The sequence below is a fragment of the Strongylocentrotus purpuratus genome, unplaced genomic scaffold, assembly GCF_000002235.5.
Source record: "Strongylocentrotus purpuratus isolate Spur 01 unplaced genomic scaffold, Spur_5.0 spur5_scaffold_11, whole genome shotgun sequence".
Taxonomy (NCBI): Eukaryota; Metazoa; Echinodermata; class Echinoidea; order Camarodonta; family Strongylocentrotidae; genus Strongylocentrotus; species Strongylocentrotus purpuratus.
In genome coordinates this window covers 2,830,506-2,853,249 of record NW_022145596.1, presented here as the reverse complement: position 1 = coordinate 2,853,249, position 22,744 = coordinate 2,830,506, and the positions used below count along the sequence as shown (strand labels likewise).

At 35.1% G+C, this 22,744-nt stretch overlaps 2 protein-coding genes across 4 annotated transcripts; one reads left to right on the top strand and one right to left on the bottom strand.

Moving 5' to 3' along the window:
* Positions 1 to 185: 185 nt before the first annotated feature.
* LOC115922343 (protein cramped-like) lies at positions 186 to 4,993 on the bottom strand. The gene is made up of 8 exons (XM_030981233.1): positions 4,623 to 4,993; positions 3,967 to 4,235; positions 2,878 to 3,005; positions 2,224 to 2,316; positions 1,820 to 1,880; positions 931 to 1,051; positions 375 to 460; positions 186 to 196 (listed from the first exon to the last, which is right to left on the bottom strand). Exons 1-8 carry the CDS (start codon positions 4,682 to 4,684, stop codon positions 186 to 188), a joined length of 831 nt encoding a protein of 276 aa, XP_030837093.1. The 5' UTR covers positions 4,685 to 4,993.
* Positions 4,994 to 7,466: 2,473 nt separating this feature from the next.
* LOC575734 (gamma-gliadin) lies at positions 7,467 to 13,166 on the top strand. 3 transcript variants are annotated; one of them, XM_796798.5, is made up of 4 exons: positions 7,467 to 7,595; positions 9,783 to 9,860; positions 11,584 to 11,750; positions 12,278 to 13,166. In XM_796798.5, exons 2-4 carry the CDS (start codon positions 9,811 to 9,813, stop codon positions 12,532 to 12,534), a joined length of 474 nt encoding a protein of 157 aa, XP_801891.1. In that variant the 5' UTR covers positions 7,467 to 7,595; positions 9,783 to 9,810; the 3' UTR covers positions 12,535 to 13,166. The 3 variants fall into 3 exon arrangements, with proteins under 3 accessions (XP_801891.1, XP_011684190.1, XP_011684193.1); XM_011685888.2 differs by having other exon boundaries at positions 7,497 to 7,618; XM_011685891.2 differs by having other exon boundaries at positions 7,515 to 7,633.
* The last annotated feature ends 9,578 nt before the right edge of the window (positions 13,167 to 22,744 follow it).

Genomic DNA, 22,744 nt, shown 5'->3' with positions numbered 1-22,744 from the left:
GTTATAACATCATGAAAGTGTTGATGAACAATAAGGATGAAAAGGATACTGATTCCTGAACTGCAGAATAGCACATCGTATACATTTTCTTTCTTACAAAGAAGCTTTGAGTTTTTGTTCATGAATGTATGACATGCTTTGGTGACAATTGTTCTGCAATCTGCTGTCAATTTGTTTACCCAAGTCTAATTCTTAACTTCAACAGTGGATCAAAAACTAAACCTTACTCTTACAAAAACTAACACGAAAGCCAATCACAAGCCCAACCCCAAACCAATAAATTTCATGCAAGTAAACCTGATGGAACGGACACCAGAGCAAATGTTGGATCCCCTTGTCCACTTGTGTAACAACATAATCACAATAAGACTTACTGCCTACACCCTTCAGCTTCTTCAAAGCCTTGCAGACGGGGGTTTTCACTTTGAGATTTCTACCTTTGAAACGAATTGCTGTTGACCTGGAAATAACAAAGAAAGAAGAAAGGTTGTTTTAGAAAAGAACTTGATAATGTTGATATATCATAACAATCTCTGTGGGTACTTGCATTATGGTTTATCATAGTTTCAACTTGAATTATTATCATTACATACCAGGTAACTTTATACATAGCACATTCACCTTCCAAAACATGTTTGTTCTTCCTTTTATAGAGATTATATTAACTCTCTTTTCACCAACATACACAAAATTCTAAATTTTATGACCTAAAAATTTGTTTCCTTCAATATGTAATTAAAGCAATACAGAAAAACACAAACAAAATAAAACAAAAACAACAGTGTATATACCATAAGCTAAGATTTGATCAAATATTTTGTCCCTATTTTCACGAAGTGACGGTAATGAGGAAAATCGTCACGTAAATTGTATGCGATTTTCCTCAGCACCGTCACTTCATGAAAATAGGGACAATTTGTATAAACTTACCCCTGTGAAACTAATTCATCTAGTTTCAGACCCCACTTAGCAGTGAGTCCGCCCTTGAGCTTCTTACGGAGCTCTCCGTAGTTCACCAGGGCACAAAGCTCACTGTTCACTCTCGGTTGATCTGTACAGACAAAGGATATATTCCAGGGAGATGGTAGTCAGTGTCTATGTGCAGTAAGTCATAATTTGCTGACACTAGACTTGGTGGAAATATCATTAATGTGTGTATAAGTCTGCACACAGCAAACCTGTAGTCCTATCAAGAAATACCCCTTAGATTCCTGGGGTGAGGGAATGTAAGATAGTGACTTTTCCATATGAGGCGAGTGGTGGAAAATGCAAAGCAGTACATAAGGCATGTGACGGTCGATCTTAAAACTGAAGTCTAATCCTGGTGATTGATAACACCTGTTATTTGGTAAACACCTGAATGGTGTTGATTTCCCACTAGAGCCCACTATGATTCATATTTAAGAGTAATTAGAGATGTAATGGAATAATGATATCTATAGTTTGGTTGGATATGATTTTTTTCTCGCCAGTATACGAAACATCAAGCATTCCTGAGAAAAATGCTGAGGGCGTGATGTTACTGATAGAAATCTACCATAAACTAAAGAATATAACTATAAACAAGGGCCTAGCATCAAGCAAGATATTAACAAATGATATCTCTCATTCTCTCATCTTCTACTAATTCACTACTTCTTCCCAACTGAATCATACTTTATATTCAATATACCACAAATAATTTATGAGACATTTGAAACTGAAAACCCAACAATGTGCTCTTTTAATAAACTTTCTTACACTGTGAACCGTCGACCTAAATAAATACTATCCTTGCCAAAACAAAACGAATGGTGAAATACAACCCTGGGTTACTTACCAGGCAATGGCTTGACAAATTTCAGGAGTTTATGACAGGTGCGATAATACAAGTGCCGAACCTGCATGAGGGGGAAAACATATTCATTATTAGCAATGACCATGCTGGCATAAAACTGTACGCATTTGACAAATACAAATTGTGGGAACTATGACATTTGTTATTTCTACGAACAATAATATTATGAAACATAAATATTTTACTGATATTTTACCATGCCACTAGATTTAAGCTTATGTTCAAAACCAGGTTTAACAAAGGAATTCAGCACGAGGTCATTTACTGTTTTTCTTTGTCAAATATGATCTTAGACATAGGGTGGGGTTTAACTGAAAAAGTAGAATATGACCATACAGTTACAACTCATTTATCATCGCTTGAGGCCATTATGACCCTGCTCTTACCTGATCTTTATTCTTGTTCTGGTTGGGTGGATAACCAAGCTTCTTATGCCTCTGTCCGATGTACCTCTGAATAGACTCAAAGTCTTTGCCATGCTGTTTGGAAGGTAAAGATACAAGATTTCTTCATCAATTAGTGACGTCACATTACATACCATCCACTCAGTCAAGTACTTTGGATATCATAATAATATAAAAGAGTTTTGAATTTCTGAACAAAAACCTAAACAAGATAACAAATAACCATGAAAATGATGTCAACCCTTCAATAGAGTCATAAGACTGGTAGCTGAAGAAAATAAAAGTGGATGCAAGGCCAACTAATAAGTGGAAATTGAAGAGCAAGATCCATTTATTAATATTATCTAATAAATTTGAAATGTTCAAGGCCCAATTACAGTACAAGTAATCCCTCAAAATGATTGAAAATTAATAATTTTATTCATCTTGAATTTCACATGGTAATAAAAAGACTCATTTTTTTATACTCTTCTAAAGCTTATCCCAACAAATAAGAAACTGAACTTTCTATTTTGTAATTTTATCAAATCTTATACAAAAAAAACTTTGTTAAGAGTGGACGATTGTCTCAAAGCATAGATGCTCATGATCCAAAGAACTGAAAAACCTCAATTAATACATCCTGTCGAGTAATACCTCTGCCACTGCTTCAAAGAAAAGGTTTTTGTCTTGAAAACTCCAAGCTTCCCATCTCTTTCTTTCAGCCTTGGGTTGCTCTGCTTTGCTTTGCTTATCTTTCTCTTTGTCCTTCTCCTGTCCTTTCTCTGTGAGTAACAAAAAATGTAATGAATTACAATAATATACCGGTAAGTATAAGTATAATACTATATTTGTAAATATGTCATAGATACTACCGGTATTGACAAACAAAGCTTGAATAACATAATCAGCTATTAACTAAACTAATCTACCAGAATAAAGATAATATTAAATGAACTCAAATACCACTTTGTGACCCCCCCCCCAAAAAAAAAAAAAAGAATAGAAAAAAACTAAATAAAATAAATAAGAAAATAATTATATTTAAAAAATAAATAAATCAATATATAGAAAACAAATAAATAAGTAACTTAACAAACAAGCATAAACAACAACAATGAGATCAGAGTGACTTAAATAGAATAATATACATTTTACCAAAGACCTGATTAAATGAAATTCTCCTTATTGAACCCCAATATAATAATTAATTGCAAACTAAAAAACCAATAATGCCATACTTAAAAAAATATGAAAAAACAAATTGAAATATTGATTAGTCATATGTGCTGGTGCTGCCCCTTCAAAATAGAAAATAATCACAACTTTAAAAGGGTGATGTAAAAATCGCCAATCTATCTGTCTATCATTCAAAATGCCAAAAAAAGTCCAAGAGACAATCACGGCATAATTGTCTAGTCACATAAAATGTGATTGAGATGGTTCTTTGCTTTGTAATTAAAAAAAAATAATTATAATAAAATGACCCAAATGCAGTCATGAAATCATTTTAGAAATAAACAATAGTATACCTCAACTGAAAGTTAGATCTAACATTAGAAGGCACAAACAGAGAAAAACAGAACAACACTGTTTGTCTTTATGACATCCATACTGCATGTCATTTATCATCATGACCAACGCAAAAAAAAGGACTGAATTATCTGACATCATTAGATTAAAGAGTTGTCCTTGGCTTTGAAAAAGAATATATTATAGGATTATCATTTATGTTTTCTAAAATACCTTGAGATGGCCCTGGAGGTGAACTTTCATTTCTAGGCGGTTTCTTGACGGTAGTAGAACGTAAACCGTATCTCGATGGAGTGATATAAATGCCTCGAGTCGAAGTAACGGTTGTTTTTTCTTCGACTGACGGCACAGACTCAATTTTCGACTTCACACCTCCACGCCCAGTCGAAGCCTCTACGTTGCCTTTTCCTTCCCCGGAAGCAGTTTTTCTCTTATTTTTATTGGTTTCTTTAACATTTCCTCCCCCGGCAGTGACAGGCATTCTAAAAAACGAAAAAACAATGAAGAAACTTGTTAGAAATCGAACGCTATCAAATTTCTGTTTTGGTCTCGAGTAGCGCTGACGACCAAGATTTTCAAAATGGCTGCCGATGTGTGTTTTCAATGCGAGAATCACTTTCAAAATCAAGAATTTTAAGCCTAAATTTAACAATTTTAAAACAGCAAGAATGTTCTACAAATCAGAGTATGACATTAAACAAGTAATGTGATCCCCTCAAAATACATTTCATATCATGAATTACATTTCATATCCATTTATCGACGATCAAATTTTACAATCGGACAACACGGCAAAAGAAAATTTGCAAATCAGAAAATAGAACACATCTCAACAAAGGCTTTTTACAGGCATCAAAAACATCATTTACCTCCTCGTTGATGCACATTTTGGTGATTTAAGCTCTGAAGTTACTTTCTTATGCCGACCCATCACTGCAATAGGCTAGTTTTGCAAAACAACAATAATCCAAAAAGTCACATTTTACGGAGTTTCTATATCACAATAATCGACACACATCTGTCCTCAAAAGAATTAGCAACACTCTCGGCGCGACCGGAGCGCGGTTGCAAAATACGTGCGCACTGTCATTCTCATTCTAGACCAGCCAGCACTAGCGGGCTACGTGCCAAAGAAATGGCACAGACTTGCGGCGGCATCGAACCATGGCCCTCGGCTCGAGAGAAACAAAAACAAATTAGACTCTGATTTGCCAGTTGATTATATCTGTTATTTGACTATTTCTACATCGGAAGTCAACATCGTTTACATAATACTTTATAAGCATGATGTACTACTGGCGGTAATGCTTAATTCCCACGAATAAAACGGTTATTTCTTGTGTATTTACAAGGAATTATCTCGTGGACTTCCCCTTTGAGTTTGATATTCGATGTGCTGTGACAGCTCAATTGACTGGCGGTGCACTTCAACCCAAAGTATCATTATCAACACTGGAATTGTCAATGCTCCCTATTACCTACATGTACTTGAATTTAACAATCCTAAATTCTATCAAGATGTTTTCATTTTGTTACAGATATAAGAAAATGCATATGATATTGAAAAATATCATGAAATAGCAAACAAGAACATAAATTCGAAACTTATACTGCGACCTACAAATATTGACCTGAAGTCTAAGATCAGATGCTGCACCAGAGAAGAACTATATCTTAATCCATACCTATGGGATTATTTAAGTGACACTACCAATGAATCATAAATTGCCCGAAACATACCCATGAACTACAACGCTTTGGATAAAATCAATGTACAAATATCAGCATTTTAATAATGATGAGAAGCAGGAAAGGAAATCCATCTTTGAAACGTCAAATCATTGTATTCAGTAGAGATTAATTCCCACATGTATCCTATTTCTGTAGTCTCCATATATATACAAATTCACACAAAATTGATTATATTTAACTGAACAAAAACAAATGTAGCAAGAAATCTATTTCTAAAATAGCATTACATTTCTGTTTAAATCACATTTGGCAGCACACATAAAAAGTGAAATTCTCTTAGGCCATTATCACTTGGAACCATACTATTACTACTTGTTTCCCCTCTGATTCATGCAAATGTACTATTGTTTGTGACATGCATTTACAGGTTTGAGATCAAATGATGGCTTTTTTATTAAACAAGAATAATCAATGTTTCATGACAAAACTTGCAAGAATTTGTAAAAAGATGTAGTCTACATGAGGCATGAAGACTTTTTAGTCATGCTCCAAGATTACAAAGGCACATAGAGAGTACTGTGAAAAGAAGAGTATTTTTAGCAACTAAGTCTAGATATCCTAGGAAAGTTATTAAAAAATGCCTCAAATAGTTGTATGTGATGAATGTTAATTTCAAAATTGAAGCTTTAAATGAAGTAAATTCAATCCTGATTTCAACATTGAAAATCATTCCTTTACAGACCTAGATGTCTAACTAGTACTTGATTAAAACAAGCAAATTATATCCTGAAATATATATCACACACATACAATTTGGTAGTGTATTATTATAAATCAAATCAGATTGACAAAAATTATCCATAAAAAAAAATTATTTCTCATTTTCAGTGTTATACATTCTTATAGACATTTATAATGGTGTAGATTAGTGAGTAAAATACATGAAAATAGCGTGAAATGGAATTCATCCATTAATATTTTGAGTGTGGAACATTGTTTACTACAACATAAAACAAAACACTAGGTGTAACATTGAACTAAACTAAACTAATCTAGATGCATACCTCATATTTATAGTTCTTCTATTCTTTACCTTCGTTTCCTCCTTGACCTTAGCACCATTTACATTTAATAATTGATCTGGATAAAAAAAACATGAGCAGTGGTCTAGACAATTAGCCCTTCAAATTCAATCTTTACTCTGCATCAGCAATTAATTAAATCAAATTTTAATTAGAGGATGAAAAAAGAAGAAAAAACAGTAGTGTGGTCTGATACATGATATATGCTCAAACGAAAGCCGAGCTGCGCTTTCTACAGTAGCATGGATAAAGTCAAAGATCTCCAATACTGCAAGCTAGTCCTGGTTACCTGCCCCGTATACCGTACTTTCCCCTTGGCCTGATGGGCCGTGGCTGGACGAGGCGACGCCGACGGGATGTCAATCTCATTCAGCTAAGTACGCTGAACCGAGTACTAATCAAGATCTCTGCCTCTGGCACTGCCTGAAATTCATAATCACACTGAATACATTTGAAACAATATCAAAGAAAATATAATGGTCCCATGACATAAAACATATCTCACTTACTTTGCGGAATGGTCAGGTACAATGTAATCCGAATGAATTTAGCCCAGTCCTAGTATTACTAGTAGAAGTACCGGTGCGGAAGTAGGTAGTAAATGCACATGTAGCTAGCCTTCAGATGTAAACAACAACTGAACGCGCGAAATCCATGGGAAAACCCCTCTTACCGGATTGGTCATCTTCGGGACATGTGACATATTTGACCACCTACCAAGAAATGTCCGTAATGGCACGTTGTTGGATAAATTGATTATTTTCTGCGATTTTTATCATACTAACGAGCAATTTTATGTGGACTTTTACACTCATTTGTGAAATATAATAATAATGCATATGAACTAGCCAATGTCATTGTGACCACACCCCTTGTTGCTCAGTGAACGACTCCTTTAGATATACATAGCCTATTATAACTGGTTCATCGGGCATCGCTATTCCCGCTTAGACCAATCAGAGCCCCTGTAGATTCCTATTTGTTTCATTCATTCTTCGTTTGACTTTCTTGGCTGAGAACGCAGTGCTTCCCTCTCTAAAACTGCTCGGGATATCCGATTAGAAACAAGTAATATACAACATCTGATTTTGGTAACGAATTATCTGGTATTGAATGTTTGAAATCTGTGCAGTACAGTAGTTTTAAGATGAAATTATGAACGTGTTAAACAATCTTTCTGACTTGTTTTGCTCTGTAGTCTGTAGAGAAAATGGATGGAAGTGACTCAGTAGTGTGACGTAGCCGTATAGGCTCTGCATGTACATTTTTGCTCTGTTGGTGCATGTTGATGACGAATAGCGCGGGGGAGGGACGGGCGCCACCCGACTGGTGAGCCCGTTGGCCTGCTGCAGCAAGTTGGCAGATCTTGTTGTGTGTCCGGACAGTTGATATAAAACAACAATTTTTAGAAGTTTACATGTAATATTCCATTCCTCTTTTATTTTAAGACTTAGATCTATATTTATTGGACAAGTCACAATATTGTATTTGTAAAGGACAATCGCAATTTAAATTTTGATGCTTTTTACTATTTTTCGTAAATTCAGACGGCAAACGTGACGCGTAATCGTATATAAATGAGGCCTCTTACTCTTAGGGTACTTGTCACAACTGCAACCATTTGGACCCGTGACTCTGGCGTGGAGATACCATCTATTACACACCAAAAATCATCTAAATCTTCCACTATTGAATTGTCAAATAGACCTCTAATGCCTGGTCGTAATTTAAAAGTAGTTATCTTTCTTGCCCGTTTCGTGTCAATTTTCTTATTTTTTTAGGAGAATTTTTTCAAAAAACAAAGACATTTGTGTACACTTTTTCACAGGTTACACGGCAAACCGCTGCACAGTTTTAGTTCATACCAACATTAGGCCGCGCGTGCGTGTGTGAAGTAAGCGACCGTAATGATCATCATCAATTCATAATGTGAATTACTTGTATGAATTTAATTTATCTGAGATTACAGTCGCTAGCTTCTTGCACCCAAAATCGATGTTTTACTTGAATATAATGAGTTTTGTTATAATGTGAAATATGATATTGATATCACCAAGCCTTAATTGGAACCCATTTGACTGCGTGAATGAAGAGTGATACAAACAAAATCTAAAATGCATTCATATTTGCCCATTCCCGCACATGACAAAAACCTTCGGACTTGAGTTCTGAATTTTCTAGTGGACTTTGACAAGAGTTTGCGATGTTGGTTCTGCCACATGCTGTGTACATAAAAATTAATGATTTTGAATTGCCAATTTGATGCTGACTTTATGAAAATAGCTATTTAATAGTTTAGTGGCATATGGTGCATGCACGGAGTTCGCTGAATACAGCCTAGCGAATGCCCTGCAGGCTATGTTTGTTTAAATTTAAATTTTAACGGCATGAAAATTCAACTGATCATTAAAAAACTAGCAGTGATAGACTCCTTCCCCTCTCCCCCCCCCCCCCCCCAAAAAAAAAATAAATAAATAAATAAATAAATAAATAAACTAACGATAACACCAGCAACAAACAAACTAAAACAGGGTGTCCTATTCCTAATTTAAAATGGACTTACAATTATTTACGAGGATGTATGTCAACCTTTAAATATGACTGACAAATATAGCAGGAAGTGTGCACAGTGGGTGCATTCAATACTACAAAGGCTATTATGTGCAGAAAGAAAATTGTGAATTTTCTCACCAGCTGTGTACCAAATGGTAAAAAAAAAAAAAAACGGTTGTCAACATACTGTACATACCTGTTGAGTGTATGACTTGTACTCTCATTGCAAACTGCTATAACAGCGAGCAGACTGAGCAGAGATAAACATAGTTGAACAAATTTATACTGGCAAGACTTAGTGCTGTTGATGATAATTGTGAGTAATGTGAGAAACTAATAATAAGATCATTGAACATATTGTGGCTGGTTAAAATTGGGATTTGAGTATAAAGGGTTTTGTATCAAAATGTACATTTACATGTAACTATTCTGTAAACTCTGCTGTATGGTACAACAAAGCACTTTGAGAAAATGGCTTACAGTACCAGTACTCTTTTTTTCTAATTTTTTTTTACAGAAAGAAAATGCTTTTTTTTTTTTTTTAAGTGGTTCTAAAGTCTTGTACTAAATTATACATATATCCATGTTCATGCTGCCTTGTTTTTCAATGCTTTAGTTCAACGATGTACAAATTAAATTTCTGAAAATCAATGTCCAATTATGTAAAAAGCTTCTTTTTTTCCTCTTTTTTATTTCCCACAGTTCAGTTTCAGCAAATCAATTATTCAAGATGACTACTACCATTATATTCAGTGGAAAAGAGGGCAAGAACTCATCAAAGTAAGTTGCCACTGAACAAATTTGATTATTTGATTGTAGTTTTTTGTCATGCCCGACCAACCCCACTTTTATTTGTAATAGAATAATATTATGAGATCAAACATGCGCATAGATCTGGGTTTCCTTGTGTATGATATACCCATTAAGTCCTAGATTCCCTTGGATATAAAACACCAATGTAATATAAAATTATGTCATGAATAGCCCCGATACCCCTTTATTATGAAACCGGGTGATAAATATTAAAAAGATTCGGCTTTGTCCACTTACATGGAAGTAACCCATGTCATTTAGTTATAATCAAATTCAAATGTATGCGTATTATTTCACCTATTGTTTTTGTCTTTGTTTTCCTTTTGCTCATTTACATACAATATATGCAGTAGCCTTGCAAAAGTAAATATGACTGTTGCTAGAAAATTGATATCCTTGTGCCACCTACCTGCATGTATTGTACATGTATATTGTTTACATACTGTCTACATTCCCTTGTTAGTTGGCCAAGGTTCTTGTATTCATGTGTTTAGTTCTGTTAGTTTGATGCGTTTCAAACTGAGGAAACAAAACCCTGTTGTTTTTCCTGTCTGCTCATAAGTGAATGACTCATCAATCAATCATGAACTTTAGACACATATACTTATTATCTGTCTGTGTACATGTATTCACTGTCACAGTTTCGATGTAGATGTTTGATTATAATATTAAAGGTGTTGTTTAGCAGGTTTTTTGTGATGATCCAAGTAAGTTAGCATAATTTTATTGCAATCTGATCATTATTTCAGGTTTAGTGTCTGTGATCCTTGTAGGAATAATTTTCATGCTTTGATATTGGAGTTATGTTAATGAAAAAACTTAGTATTTACCTTACTTACATTAAAGGTAAAGACCAGTATTGGAAACGCCCCAATTTCAAAAAATGAAATGGAAGCTCTTATTACCAATCATGTGAAAGAATATGTTTTGACTAATACATGATGATAACAAATTTGCCGGGAAACCGCCTACTTATTGATATATTTGGTAAATTAGTTTATCCGATGGTCTGTGAGAGATAAACGCACGTGTCACACATGTGTGCGTATAGTCCCATATTTCTGTGTACAGTGCTTGTAACTTTACGAAGACTGGGCCAAGTTTTTTATCACTTTTATGATTCCAGAACCTTGCAGTACACACCAATAATATATATGCTAGATGATCAACCTTTTCTGATCCATTCCACAACGTTTCTTTCACAATGCAATCGCATGACCAGAACTGGTCTTTAGCTTTAACTTGACAGTGATATAGCCATGCAAGTGCATAGTTATAATTAGATCGATTTATAAAGCGCAGCTACTACATAAATATACTCTACTGCCCTGTGGTTAAAAGAACTAACAGTGCTACATGTACTTTACAGACACGCAACCAAAAACATTTGTTTTGTGTATTGAATAATGGTATTATCAGCACCTTTACTCTTGCAAGTGAGTAAGAGGGAAAAGTGGGAAATGAAAACAAATTTTCTGTTGTTATTGTTTGATTATTATTTTTACAGGGTAGCCTTGCGGGTAAAATTACTGCTCAACAAAGGGGTCTTTTATCAATAATAGGAAAAACAACCCATATATGTAACTTAGTTCAAACAAAGGGAAAATACAAAACATTGACTCACAGGAGTTGGCGCTTTGATGTTACATGTATATCACAATTTTCTTGCTGATCTTGCTTTATCTTTCAGAGTTTTAGCCCCACCAGGTGGAAAGAGCAATAACATCTTTGGTTTTGCTGAGGAGACTCCAGCCCCAGCTCAAGCTCAAAGGAGAGCACCCAGTCAGTCTCCATTTGCTCAAGATGCCGCTCCTAAACCCCAGGACTCAGGACCCGCTAAACCTTTCAGACCAAACAGTAAATATTTGTTTTCATTTCATTTCATTTCATTTATTCATATCTTTATGACTCTTATTTTTAATTGAATTTAAATACATAGTTAAAATGTGAATTGCATACATTAATTGTTGCTAGGTAGGACAAACATAATGGCTCGTCCTACTTAATAATATGGAATGTATGGATTTTGCATTCTGACTATTGAAAAACAATTATTTGTAACATGTGAATGAATTACTTTGTAAATTAAAAATATTTGTGCATTAAATTTGATTACATTACAAAAATTGTCCTATTATGACCAAAGAGCCCAAAGCAGACCACCAAAAGTATCTTTATGTTCTAAAAAATAAATGAAAATAGAATTTGGACAGTGCAGATATGAAATGTGATAAAGTACATGATTTACTCCTTATACTGCCCTCCATAGGGATAACATACCTAAAGAATGTCTTTATTATATTGTATAAATTGTAGTTTGATTTTTTTTTTTTTTTTACTCTCTTTTTTTCTTCACATAATACAATTGTATTCTTTTATTCCAGCTACTTACAACCCACTTACTCACAGCCACGCCCAACGTGACCAGCCACCACAACAACAGGCACCACAACAACAAAGGGCACCACCCCAACAACAACAACAACAAATGGCAGCTCCTCAACAGCAGACTCCTCCTCCACAGCAGCAGCCGCTGAGGGCATCAACATTGCCCCAGGAACCCATCGGTAATAACACGGATGCCAAGACAAGCGTTAAGATCTACAACCCTCCCGGTGGTAAATCAAGCATCCAGTTTTAACCTGACAGTCTTGATAGATCCTTCCTTCCTTCCTTCCACTGCACCAACTATGTACCTGTCATTAAGTAGCACAACTAGTTAGAACACACTAAGTTGACTTCTTGGATTATCTCCATGCTAGAATAAACAAGTCATGGACATCCATCTGTAATTAACGAAGGCAATGTTTCACAGTCAGATAACATTCTTGGATGGTTGGGCCAAATAATGGATATGAAATTTCTTTGCTTTGAATGCACTTATTTACCATTATCTTAACTTTGACATTTATAAATGTGTTGCAACAATAAAATCAAGTAGAAATTACAATGTATGATGGGTTGGACATAACTGTCTTTGGATGTACACAGAGTTAGTTTTATTTTAATTTTTTTATATATTTTTTTGTTTTGCTTGTGTCATTTAGAATGGTAATGAAAATCAGGAAGTAAAGTAGAAATCAAGAAGTAGCAAGCTTCAGGTTCTCATCAAGCTTTCATATGATTTGTTTGACTTGGCACAAAAGAATAATTGTATTTTGTAAGTTTTCCAGAAGAGCAAAATTCTTGATTGATCGCTAAAGGGAAGTCATTACATTCCGGCCTTTTTTATACTGATATTTGATAAACGGTTTGCAGATTGTCTGGATGGAAGACTTTTCTTTTGTTTGTTTGTTGCATTCCCATCATGTGAAGCAAATGATATATCAGACTATGGCACATAATATAAAGAAAGATGATGATACAAAGATAAAACCATACATGATACAAAAATGTTGTCTTTACATGATACATTGCATGAACCGGTATCTCCATTGAGCTGTGTCTATGTCTATATAATCATGTCAAACTACATATTAATAAGAAAGTAATAGTATTGGGTTGAGCATCTATGAATTGAGTCCGATGTTGCAGGAGGATGGCCTGGTGTAGTGCCATACATATTTGTGTCAGTTATGTTTACTTTAATTAGAGGATGAGTTAAACAATACTGCAAATTAAGAAAAGACAAAGCTGATTTAATACAAAAAGAGGTTTATCTAATAATTTTTGATGATAATAGACATTATGGGAGTGTATTTGTTTATTCTGTCGCGTTGTTATTTATTTATTTTCAAAGGTATATGGAATGTGCGAATGTGAAGTGATTTCCATGTTTGCAAAGAACAAATTAATATTCATGATGGAAAATTTCTAAAATATATGAAATACTATTTGATATTTAGCTATATATCATGAACTGTAAAGCATGTTATGACATAAGAGTTTAAACATTAGATGAATGATATTTGCTTATTACTTAGATTTAATCATGATAGATATTGCCATGCAATTGTTTGGTTTTTGATGTGTATTTGCATGTGGCATAAAATTAAGGTATTTTCGTTCAAATGTTATGGTAAAAAGATATTCATTTATCAACAGGCTTGGTTAAATAGGATTAAGGCAGGCCAGACAGCACATGGTTTCAGGATAGAGGATAGATTCAAATATTGTATAATTTGCTGGAGAAGCAAAAGCTCTTATCGAGCACACTGATTATATTCCCTAGAAATGTTTTTTTGGGCGTGACCATTTCTATTTTCTTAGAGGAATATTTAGATGAAGACATCATTATATTCTTATTTGCCGTAAGTGCTATCTGTGTTGCAAATGATAGAAGGAAAACACCTGTATGGGTTGATACATTACAGACAAATTTAAATACATTGTAATTGAAATGTTTGTAGTCGATCAAGTGTGCAATGTATTTCTCATGGGAAAAGTGCATGCTACTCTTCTTCATGTATATCACCATGACATCACTACTTCATATACTTGGCAAATATGTATCCTCACTTAGACTTGGATAAGTACACTTCAGGTTCCAACATCTCTGTGCAATATACCACTGAAAGAGACTATACTTTATTAGCATATACAATCATTACGGCACATAATTATATCCAATCAGTTATTTAATTGGAAGTAGTATTTACATGAAATGGTGATACGGAAGTGCACTAACTCTTTCACTTACAGAGAAAAATGTATTCACAATTTCACATCACACGGCAAGCGATGACAAATTTGAATTATGCAATACACTGTACTTAAAAGGTTTTCTTGAATATGTATATTCTCATCTGTACGAAAAACAACTACGTCCTGCATGTATGTTTGAGCAAATGGTCATGTCAAGAAAAGAACTGAAAAGGTTCAAACACCTCACAATTAAGGAATGGTCTAATTCTCTAAGAAAAATCTAAACAGATTCATGAGTCCCAGGCTTGAGCCTTTACAAGGATTTGATACAAAGTCATTGTTAATGAATTTTGTATTGTATGGGGTGTTTGCTCGGGTTATGCATTCTTCCTTAAACTTTGAATGATTGTATCTGACAAGAATCGACCAAATGAAACCATATTCTTGTTAACTTGAGTCAAATACATAACATTAACCCATACCAGTGAGATTATTTCAAATGTCTACTACCCTATGATGTCAGGATAGAGGGATATTTCGTGATTGTTCAGTGATTATTCCTTTGAAATGAAATAGATTTGAAGAAATGTTCCCTGTGAAGTAACAGATGTCAAATTTGAGGGTGGTATGCATATGCCAACCATGTGAGCAACTTATGTCCAGTGTTGATTTGCTCAGCAATTCACACTGTCAGCCATATTTAATGTTTTTAAAGAGTCTGTACCATTTTGCAAGTCATTTGATAGGAGTATCAATATTTGAATTCTGATGATATTCTGTCAAGCTTTTCCTTTGCTTTATGAATTTTGAGTATCTAGCACAGTCCATGTGCATACTGTGTGTGAATATCTTTTCCAACTATTCTGACTGGATTTGATGTTTCCTTTCTACTATTTCTATTTATTGCAATGTTCCATACGCCTGTACTTCCATCAAACAATTAATTTGCATAATTATGTGTATCATCTGTTGGGAAAACTAGCCTGGGATAACTCCGGATGAAACCCATGGATGTTAAAATGAAAATGTAATTTTCTCAAATGGATTGATAATGTTGACTATGTACTTCTGCTTGACACAATATGAGGGAAATATTGCACAGATTCACCCATGCATGCAAGTTGAGAGTGACTTTATCGATAGGTGTAACATTGATATTGAATACTTAAATGCTAGAATTAAAAATTCTTTGCTATGAAATGGAGAAACTTGACTGTCTTTGTGTCTAATTTGTCTACAGCATTTTAGTGATGCAATTTTATACAGAAAGGCAAGGAAACAAAATTAAGGGTACGAGTGCATGTTGTGTTGTATTTGTGAGAGGGGGGGGGGAGGAAAGAGAAAATCATGTATATGAGAGAGTATTGTGTATATGTGAGAACGATAGAAAGAGAGAGAGGGGGGCGTTGAGAGAGGAGAAAATGAGAGCAGGAGAAAATGAGAGCATGATAAACGGACGTACAGAAAGAAAGAGGTGTGGAGCGAGTGCGAAATAGAGATGGAAGACAGCAGTGCTAGTGAGATCGAGACAGAGTAAAGGAGGTAGACAGGAAGGAAGACACAGAGTTAAGGCTTGGAACTGACACAATTTTATTCTTGGATACTTTATAAAGATCTTTTTGGGGGTGGGGCGGAGAGGGCTGGAGGTAGCCACAAACCACAGGTAGGCCGTGCAACATATTTTTCTTATAAATTTCTTACAAAACTAACATTCTGTGCGTCGTAACAAGTGTGTGGATATCAATTTTTGAGTTTGAGTTTGAGTTTATTGATATTTTCCAGGGGTAGAAGGGGTTCATCTCCCACACCCTTCTTTTATATTTTTTTGGTGTGAATCCTCCCAAATAACAATAGCAGGGGCCATTTCGTTTGAACTTCATTATCTCTAAATATTCTCAGAGTGTAGGGGAAAGCTCTATTTGCAGCCACTCCTTGTAGAAAGGCAATGTTTCATTCCCCATTTTCTTTTGAAATTTAAAACATTTATAGCCTACATTAAAAACAAAAAGTATCAAGTCTCCTGTATAAATTTACCCCTCTCCTTTCTCCACCCCCCCCCCCCCCTGGTTCGGAATAGTATCTTCCCCTGATCATTATCCATCTAGTATATAGCAACGATGGATACATGATGCACAAGTGGAAGCATTTTTTTCTGACGGGGAAACGACAATACACGATTGAGCACTTTGGAAGTGGTCTAATTTTGTCAAATCAGGGAGTTCCAACTCTCTGATCTACTCAGCTATACCACGCCCTAACATGTTTTTATCTCCTAAGCGCTCTAGTTCCGAGCATCATACATTATGCAAACAAATTAGTAAAAGAGACAAACAACATCTGCCTGCATATACAACCATAACACGGGCGAATAGCAATTGGTGTTTTAAAAAAAAAATCACATATGACATTTTTGTTTGAACTCAATCAATAGCAAAAACTCGAATCAAATTTAGATTGTTTTTAATAAATGTGTCCATTCTTAAGTAATGTTTATTCACGACAGGAATAGATAAGGATGAGGATTCTTTTAATTGTGTATATATACTTATGTTTGTGTACGTTTTAGAAATTCAACATATTCATCATTATTTCCCTCTTCTTCCTCCTGTTTTTCTTGTTCTCCTTCTTCTTGTCCTTTCTTCTTCTTCTTCTTCTTCTTCTCCTTCTTCTTCTTCTTCTTCTTCTTCTTCTCCTCCTCCTCCTCCTCCTCCTCCTCCTCCTTCTTCTTCTTCTTCTTCTTCTTCTTCTTCTCCTCCTCCTCCTCCTCCTCCTCCTCCTTCTTCTTCTTCTTCTTCTTCTTCTTCTTCTTCTCCTTCTCCTTCTTCTTCTTTTTCTTGTACTTCTTCTTTTTCTTGTACTTATTATTATTTCTATATCATTATTATTTTAATGTTGTTATTATTATTTTCATCTTTATTATCTTTAATAATTTTTTCTTATCTGTCTGTAAATAATATGATTTTAGCTTATTAATTTTATACCGTGTATGTCGGGGACCCCACTGGAAATAAGCTCTCGAGCTTTCGTGTTCAAGCTGACTTAATTTTGATTTGATATTCTTTTATATTGTTGTATGTTGGAGGCTTGGCGAATAAAATCAACCAATCCATCAAGCCGAAAATCAGTAACCAAGCGATATCATTCTCCCCACCAACAATAATCTTAGAATCTTGCTTCCAGTTACATTTGTGATTGATTTTTCAAATCACATTTTTAAAGAGAATTCAGTTGTACATTCATTTGTACATTGCATATAAACCCCGACATAGCAATAGTGAATAAAGAAAAAAAATCGAATCTCCAAGTTTGTTTATCTATGTGTGTGATTTGCATATAGGTCACATTCATTATGTTAATGTATTTTTCCGAGACCACTATAGGCTTGAGACAATACAACATTCCTGACATAGCAGCAATGATTGGAATTAAGATTTTTTTCTTGAGGCCGCCATCCTAGTCAAGCATCGCTTATGATTGCAGCTTTTTGCACTTTTTCCATAGATAGATTGGATAATAGGCCCTACTTTAAATTTATAATAATATGTTATAGAAATATTAAGTTTCGTTATTATAATTATGTATATGTGTAAAAAAAACATTTTGACATGAAGTTATTATTGTTTGTATATATTGCATTATACATTACGTTTAAGTGTTCTTTGTTATTCAATATTATATTTGGAAAAAAGCAGAAATAAAATAACATCAATCAAAACAACGTATGACCTTACCCTTAAAATTGAAAGTCTGCTTGTAATTCTGCTTGTTCAGTCATTTGAATTACTTTCAATACATGAATAGACCCATTAGCTTATAGGCCAAGCTGTCTTTTGTTTGTCAGGCTGTTTTGTTGAACTATGATTGCTTGAATAAGAAATAATATAGTAGATGTAATATGTGGTAATTGTGATGTTGCGTTCTGCGTTACTTTCTGATCCCGGTTTCTGATAAACACAGATTTCAAGGCTTTATAATATCCCTTTAAAAACCCTGAAAGAATATTATGCGGATTTCGCTAGGGAAAAAAGAAAGAAATTAAACATAGGCTATTGTAAATTTTAATGAAAACATTGTGCACAAAAATATGCATAAAATCGAATTGCATATTTCGATTTATTACGCGTATTATTAAGAAATCTTTACTGACATTGCTGTATAGGGTCCGGGGCCCCTGTGTATGATGCTTTATAACGTTATGATAATGATATAAGTTGGTATATGCAATCTAGTCATTTATCTTGCTATCATAGTTAGCGAAGCTTTCGTAGAGAGTCCCCGACATAGTCACATAGAAGCAATGAAAGAAGAGAAATTTGTCTATTCATTTTAGTTTTTGTGCCCTTTGCGTTGTTTTATAGGTCACATTCCTGTAACAGATCAATGAAGACTTAGACCTGCCTGACATGGCAACAATAGGCCTACTCGTCCAAGTGGAAGTCTGCATAATACGTAACTAAATATCCACTACAAATGCACAAATAAATCGAATTATAAAAAGAAAAATAAAGAAAGGCAAAGAGATGGAATGAACTTACGCAAGCGCAATCGAAACCGACATCTATATAAACTGGCTTCTAAATATTCAAGTTTTACAAATATGACCATAAAAGTAAATAAATTATTAGTCATTGCCATAAACACTATAGCCTTTCGGGTAATACGTCCTTCCCAACATAGCAACGATAAATGGATTTTAATTTAAAGTGCTTGACGTTATATGAATGGACCTTCCACGTGGTGGAATTCCCCTAGCTGAGGAAAAGTAAAAAATTAGGTATGCGTCCGATTCCCTACATGCAGTATATTGAATAGAAGAGAATTGTCCATGCAATTCTCATGATAAATAGCTTGTATAGTGTGGTATTTTGTTTAGGTTTTGTTGAGGCTCTTAATAACTCGGGTGAATAACATTACCTCCCTGAATAGTGGAAACCTGCTTGATGTATCATGATCTATACTTTATCGAAAGGCATTTCTAATACAACACAAGGACAAAGTGTATGTTGCCCTCGTGTACTTTGTGAGGAGAAAAAAAACAGAATCAGAGGTTGAAAGTGTGGTAAAAATGGGTAAAAGTTTAAAAATAGGAGTGGAAGAAATAGTGATAATCTGAAGATATTCTTCTGCACAAGCTATCGAGCCCGACAACTAAAATGAACTTAAACTTACCATCCAAACATAAATAATTATGTTCCGACATAAGAACGTATTTAAATTTTGGTATAATTTTTTCTCAGACATGTGAGAATATGGGGGAAAAGAGATGACAATATATAATAATGAAGAAATTAAATTTCCCTTTTGATGAAAAATAAGTATACAAGTTTATATCTCGGAACGAATAACATATCAAATATAACTATGGGAATAATGTTTAAGAATATCCACACCTTTCTTGCCACTCAGAGGAAATCTTAAAATATATTGTTAAGTTATCTTTAATGTTAATGCAATTGAGATTAGAATATACCTTTTTGGTGGACAGTTGTTAAAATCAATCTTTGATTTATCATTATTGATTTACCAATAGAAGCCATTGGACCAAATGTACATTTAGGCGTAGAACCACCGACATAGCACCAGTAAACGAATAGAAATTTCGCCTCTTCAGGTTTGGAGTATCAATGGGTAACGGAAAACAATAATGGTAAGATTCTTGATTTAGTATGAACTCGCAGACATGCTCTAGATAACACAGACTTTCTGACATAGCAACAATAATTGAAATTTAAGGCACTGCTATGCTATAAGCTATAACTGGTTGGTACAATCGCTGCCTTAATTTAAGACAGCACTTACAATATATGAATGGGCTAAGCTGGGACTGTAGTATACAAATTGAAGGGATGACCAGAATAGAGAACCCAATATGAGAAAAATAAAAAGCTTCAGAGAGATGGTGAAAGGAGTTAATATTTTGTCCAGAATATGGTGCGCAAACGCAATCGGCCAAGCTCACTGTCGGGGCCAGCTACTCCCATTTCGAATAAAAAAGGAAAATTAGAAAATGACAATAAGAAAAGAGAGATAATTGAGAGCAAACGAAGTTCATCCCAAAAAGGAAAATTCAGGTTCACAATTTGATTGTCCAAGGGGGTAATTTTTAGGGAGGGGGTATTTGTCCTCGGGGGGGGGGGGGGATTTTCTTGGGGGTAATTGTCCCAGTGATAATGGCCGGGGGTGATTGTCCAGGGGGTAATTGTCTTCCCACCCCGCCCCGGGCGCGAATTTTTTTTCCGTACTCGAGAGGGCAAATACCCCATGTGCGCATGCGCGTGGACTTGTGTGATTTCTCTGCTACTTCCCATACGAAATGTACATGTATTCGCATGTACTGTGCACGATTCGCGTTCTACGAGTAAACGATGGCATAGTAGTCTTCAAACACAGACTCTGATTTGCCAGTTTGACAAATCAATATGCGTATGTGTCGCGATGTGCTTATTCAAGTCTGTGTAGTTGTATGATTCAGACCCAGTAGTGCATATGGAAATACATTGCAACTTGTATAGAATGGTATAGTAGTCTGCAAGCACAGACGCTAATCTGACAGTTTGACAACATACTAGTAGTGTGCTGAGAAGTACTTTATTCAAGTCTGCGTAGATGTATGATTCAGACCCTACTGGTGCGTGCGTTAGAAATGCATAAAAATTCGCTGGAGGGAGGGCTAGAGAGAGAGAGAGAGAGAGAAAGAGAGAGAGATATGGAGAGAGAGAGAGAGAGAGAGAGAGAAAGAGTGTGAGAGAGCAGTGGCACAATACATAGGCCTACCATGGGGTCTGGAATCATTAAACTACACAAACTTGCATAAAATCACTACTCATCAATACACAATATATTATTATGTCCTTGCAGACTACTATACTACACTCTACACATTGAGATGCATTTCTAACGCACGCACCAGTAGGGTCTGAATCATACATCTACGCAGACTTGAATAAAGTACTTCTCAGCACACTACTAGTATGTTGTCAAACTGTCAGATTAGCGTCTGTGCTTGCAGACTACTATACCATTCTATACAAGTTGGCGACTTGAATAAAGTACTTCTCATCAGCACACTACTAGTATGTTGTCAAACTGTCAGATTAGCGTCTGTGCTTGCAGACTACTATACCATTCTATACAAGTTGCAATGTATTTCCATATGCACTACTGGGTCTGAATCATACAACTACACAGACTTGAATAAGCACATCGCGACACATACGCATATTGATTTGTCAAACTGGCAAATCAGAGTCTGTGTTTGAAGACTACTATGCCATCGTTTACTCGTAGAACGCGAATCGTGCACAGTACATGCGAATACATGTACATTTCGTATGGGAAGTAGCAGAGAAATCACAAGTCCACGCGCATGCGCACATGGGGTATTTGCCCTCTCGAGTACGGAAAAAAAATTCGCGCCCCGGGCTGCGACTTTGCGTTTTACACCCTGGCCTGGACATTTTCCCGGTAAATAGCAATGAAACTGCTTGAATGAGTCTAGTCTACGCTCCTCGATCGGGCGCGCCAGTTCCAAATCGAATCGTACATGCACAGTACAGACGTACGTCGATGCAGCATTTATACACACCGACGCAGCTGCAATACTGAAGATATATAGGATTTCAAGTTCAGAACAACAACAAGTTAAGAAGCTTGCTGCACGATGGAATTCATCGAGGATGATGACGGAGTGGCAATGCAGACGCCTTTGCGGGTATGAATACTGTAAATCCAGTTTTGAATTGTAGTTATATGAGTACGATTAACTGTAACTGTTATAGGCATCAATAGTTAGCAAAACTAAGAGTAAGACTGCACAGTGTCACATTGTCACTGTCACTGCCAGTACTGTCTGTCAGTCAATGTCAATTCACGTATCATCCATTATTTGTATTCAGTTCGTTATCTCCAAAGTAAAGTGCGGTGCACGCCTCTGCGCCCATGAATCCGCCTATGTTCAGATCTCTTTTTATCTACATGTGCATGTATTTTCAAATAAAAATTTCTGATAGTCATTTCTTGCATCTAAATCTTAACACACTGTCAAATTATCTGTTCAAATTTCTACTAATTGTTTGCTTTCACTTTTACTACATATTTCTTCTTTATATAACTATTTATGCATACACATACTCCTGTATCTTTTGTATTACTTCTCTGACATTGAAGGATTAGATTACCTTCACGAAAAAAAAAAGTATATGAATGTAAAGCAGTAAATAAAGTGCAAATGAATTCATGTAAAACTGGTGTATAATTTCCTTTATATG

Coding starts and splice junctions, on each gene's coding strand:
- LOC115922343 (XM_030981233.1), bottom strand. CDS start 4,684: ATGGGTCGGCATAAGAAAGTAACTTCAGAGCTTAAATCACCAAAATGT. Junction 4,236..4,622: donor AAATGTGCATCAACGAGGAG/GTAAATGATGTT, acceptor TTCGTTTTTTAG/AATGCCTGTCACTGCCGGGG. Junction 2,317..2,877: donor TCTTTGAAGCAGTGGCAGAG/GTATTACTCGAC, acceptor CCTTCCAAACAG/CATGGCAAAGACTTTGAGTC.
- LOC575734 (XM_796798.5), top strand. CDS start 9,811: ATGACTACTACCATTATATTCAGTGGAAAAGAGGGCAAGAACTCATCA. Junction 9,861..11,583: donor GAGGGCAAGAACTCATCAAA/GTAAGTTGCCAC, acceptor TTTATCTTTCAG/AGTTTTAGCCCCACCAGGTG. Junction 11,751..12,277: donor TAAACCTTTCAGACCAAACA/GTAAATATTTGT, acceptor CTTTTATTCCAG/CTACTTACAACCCACTTACT.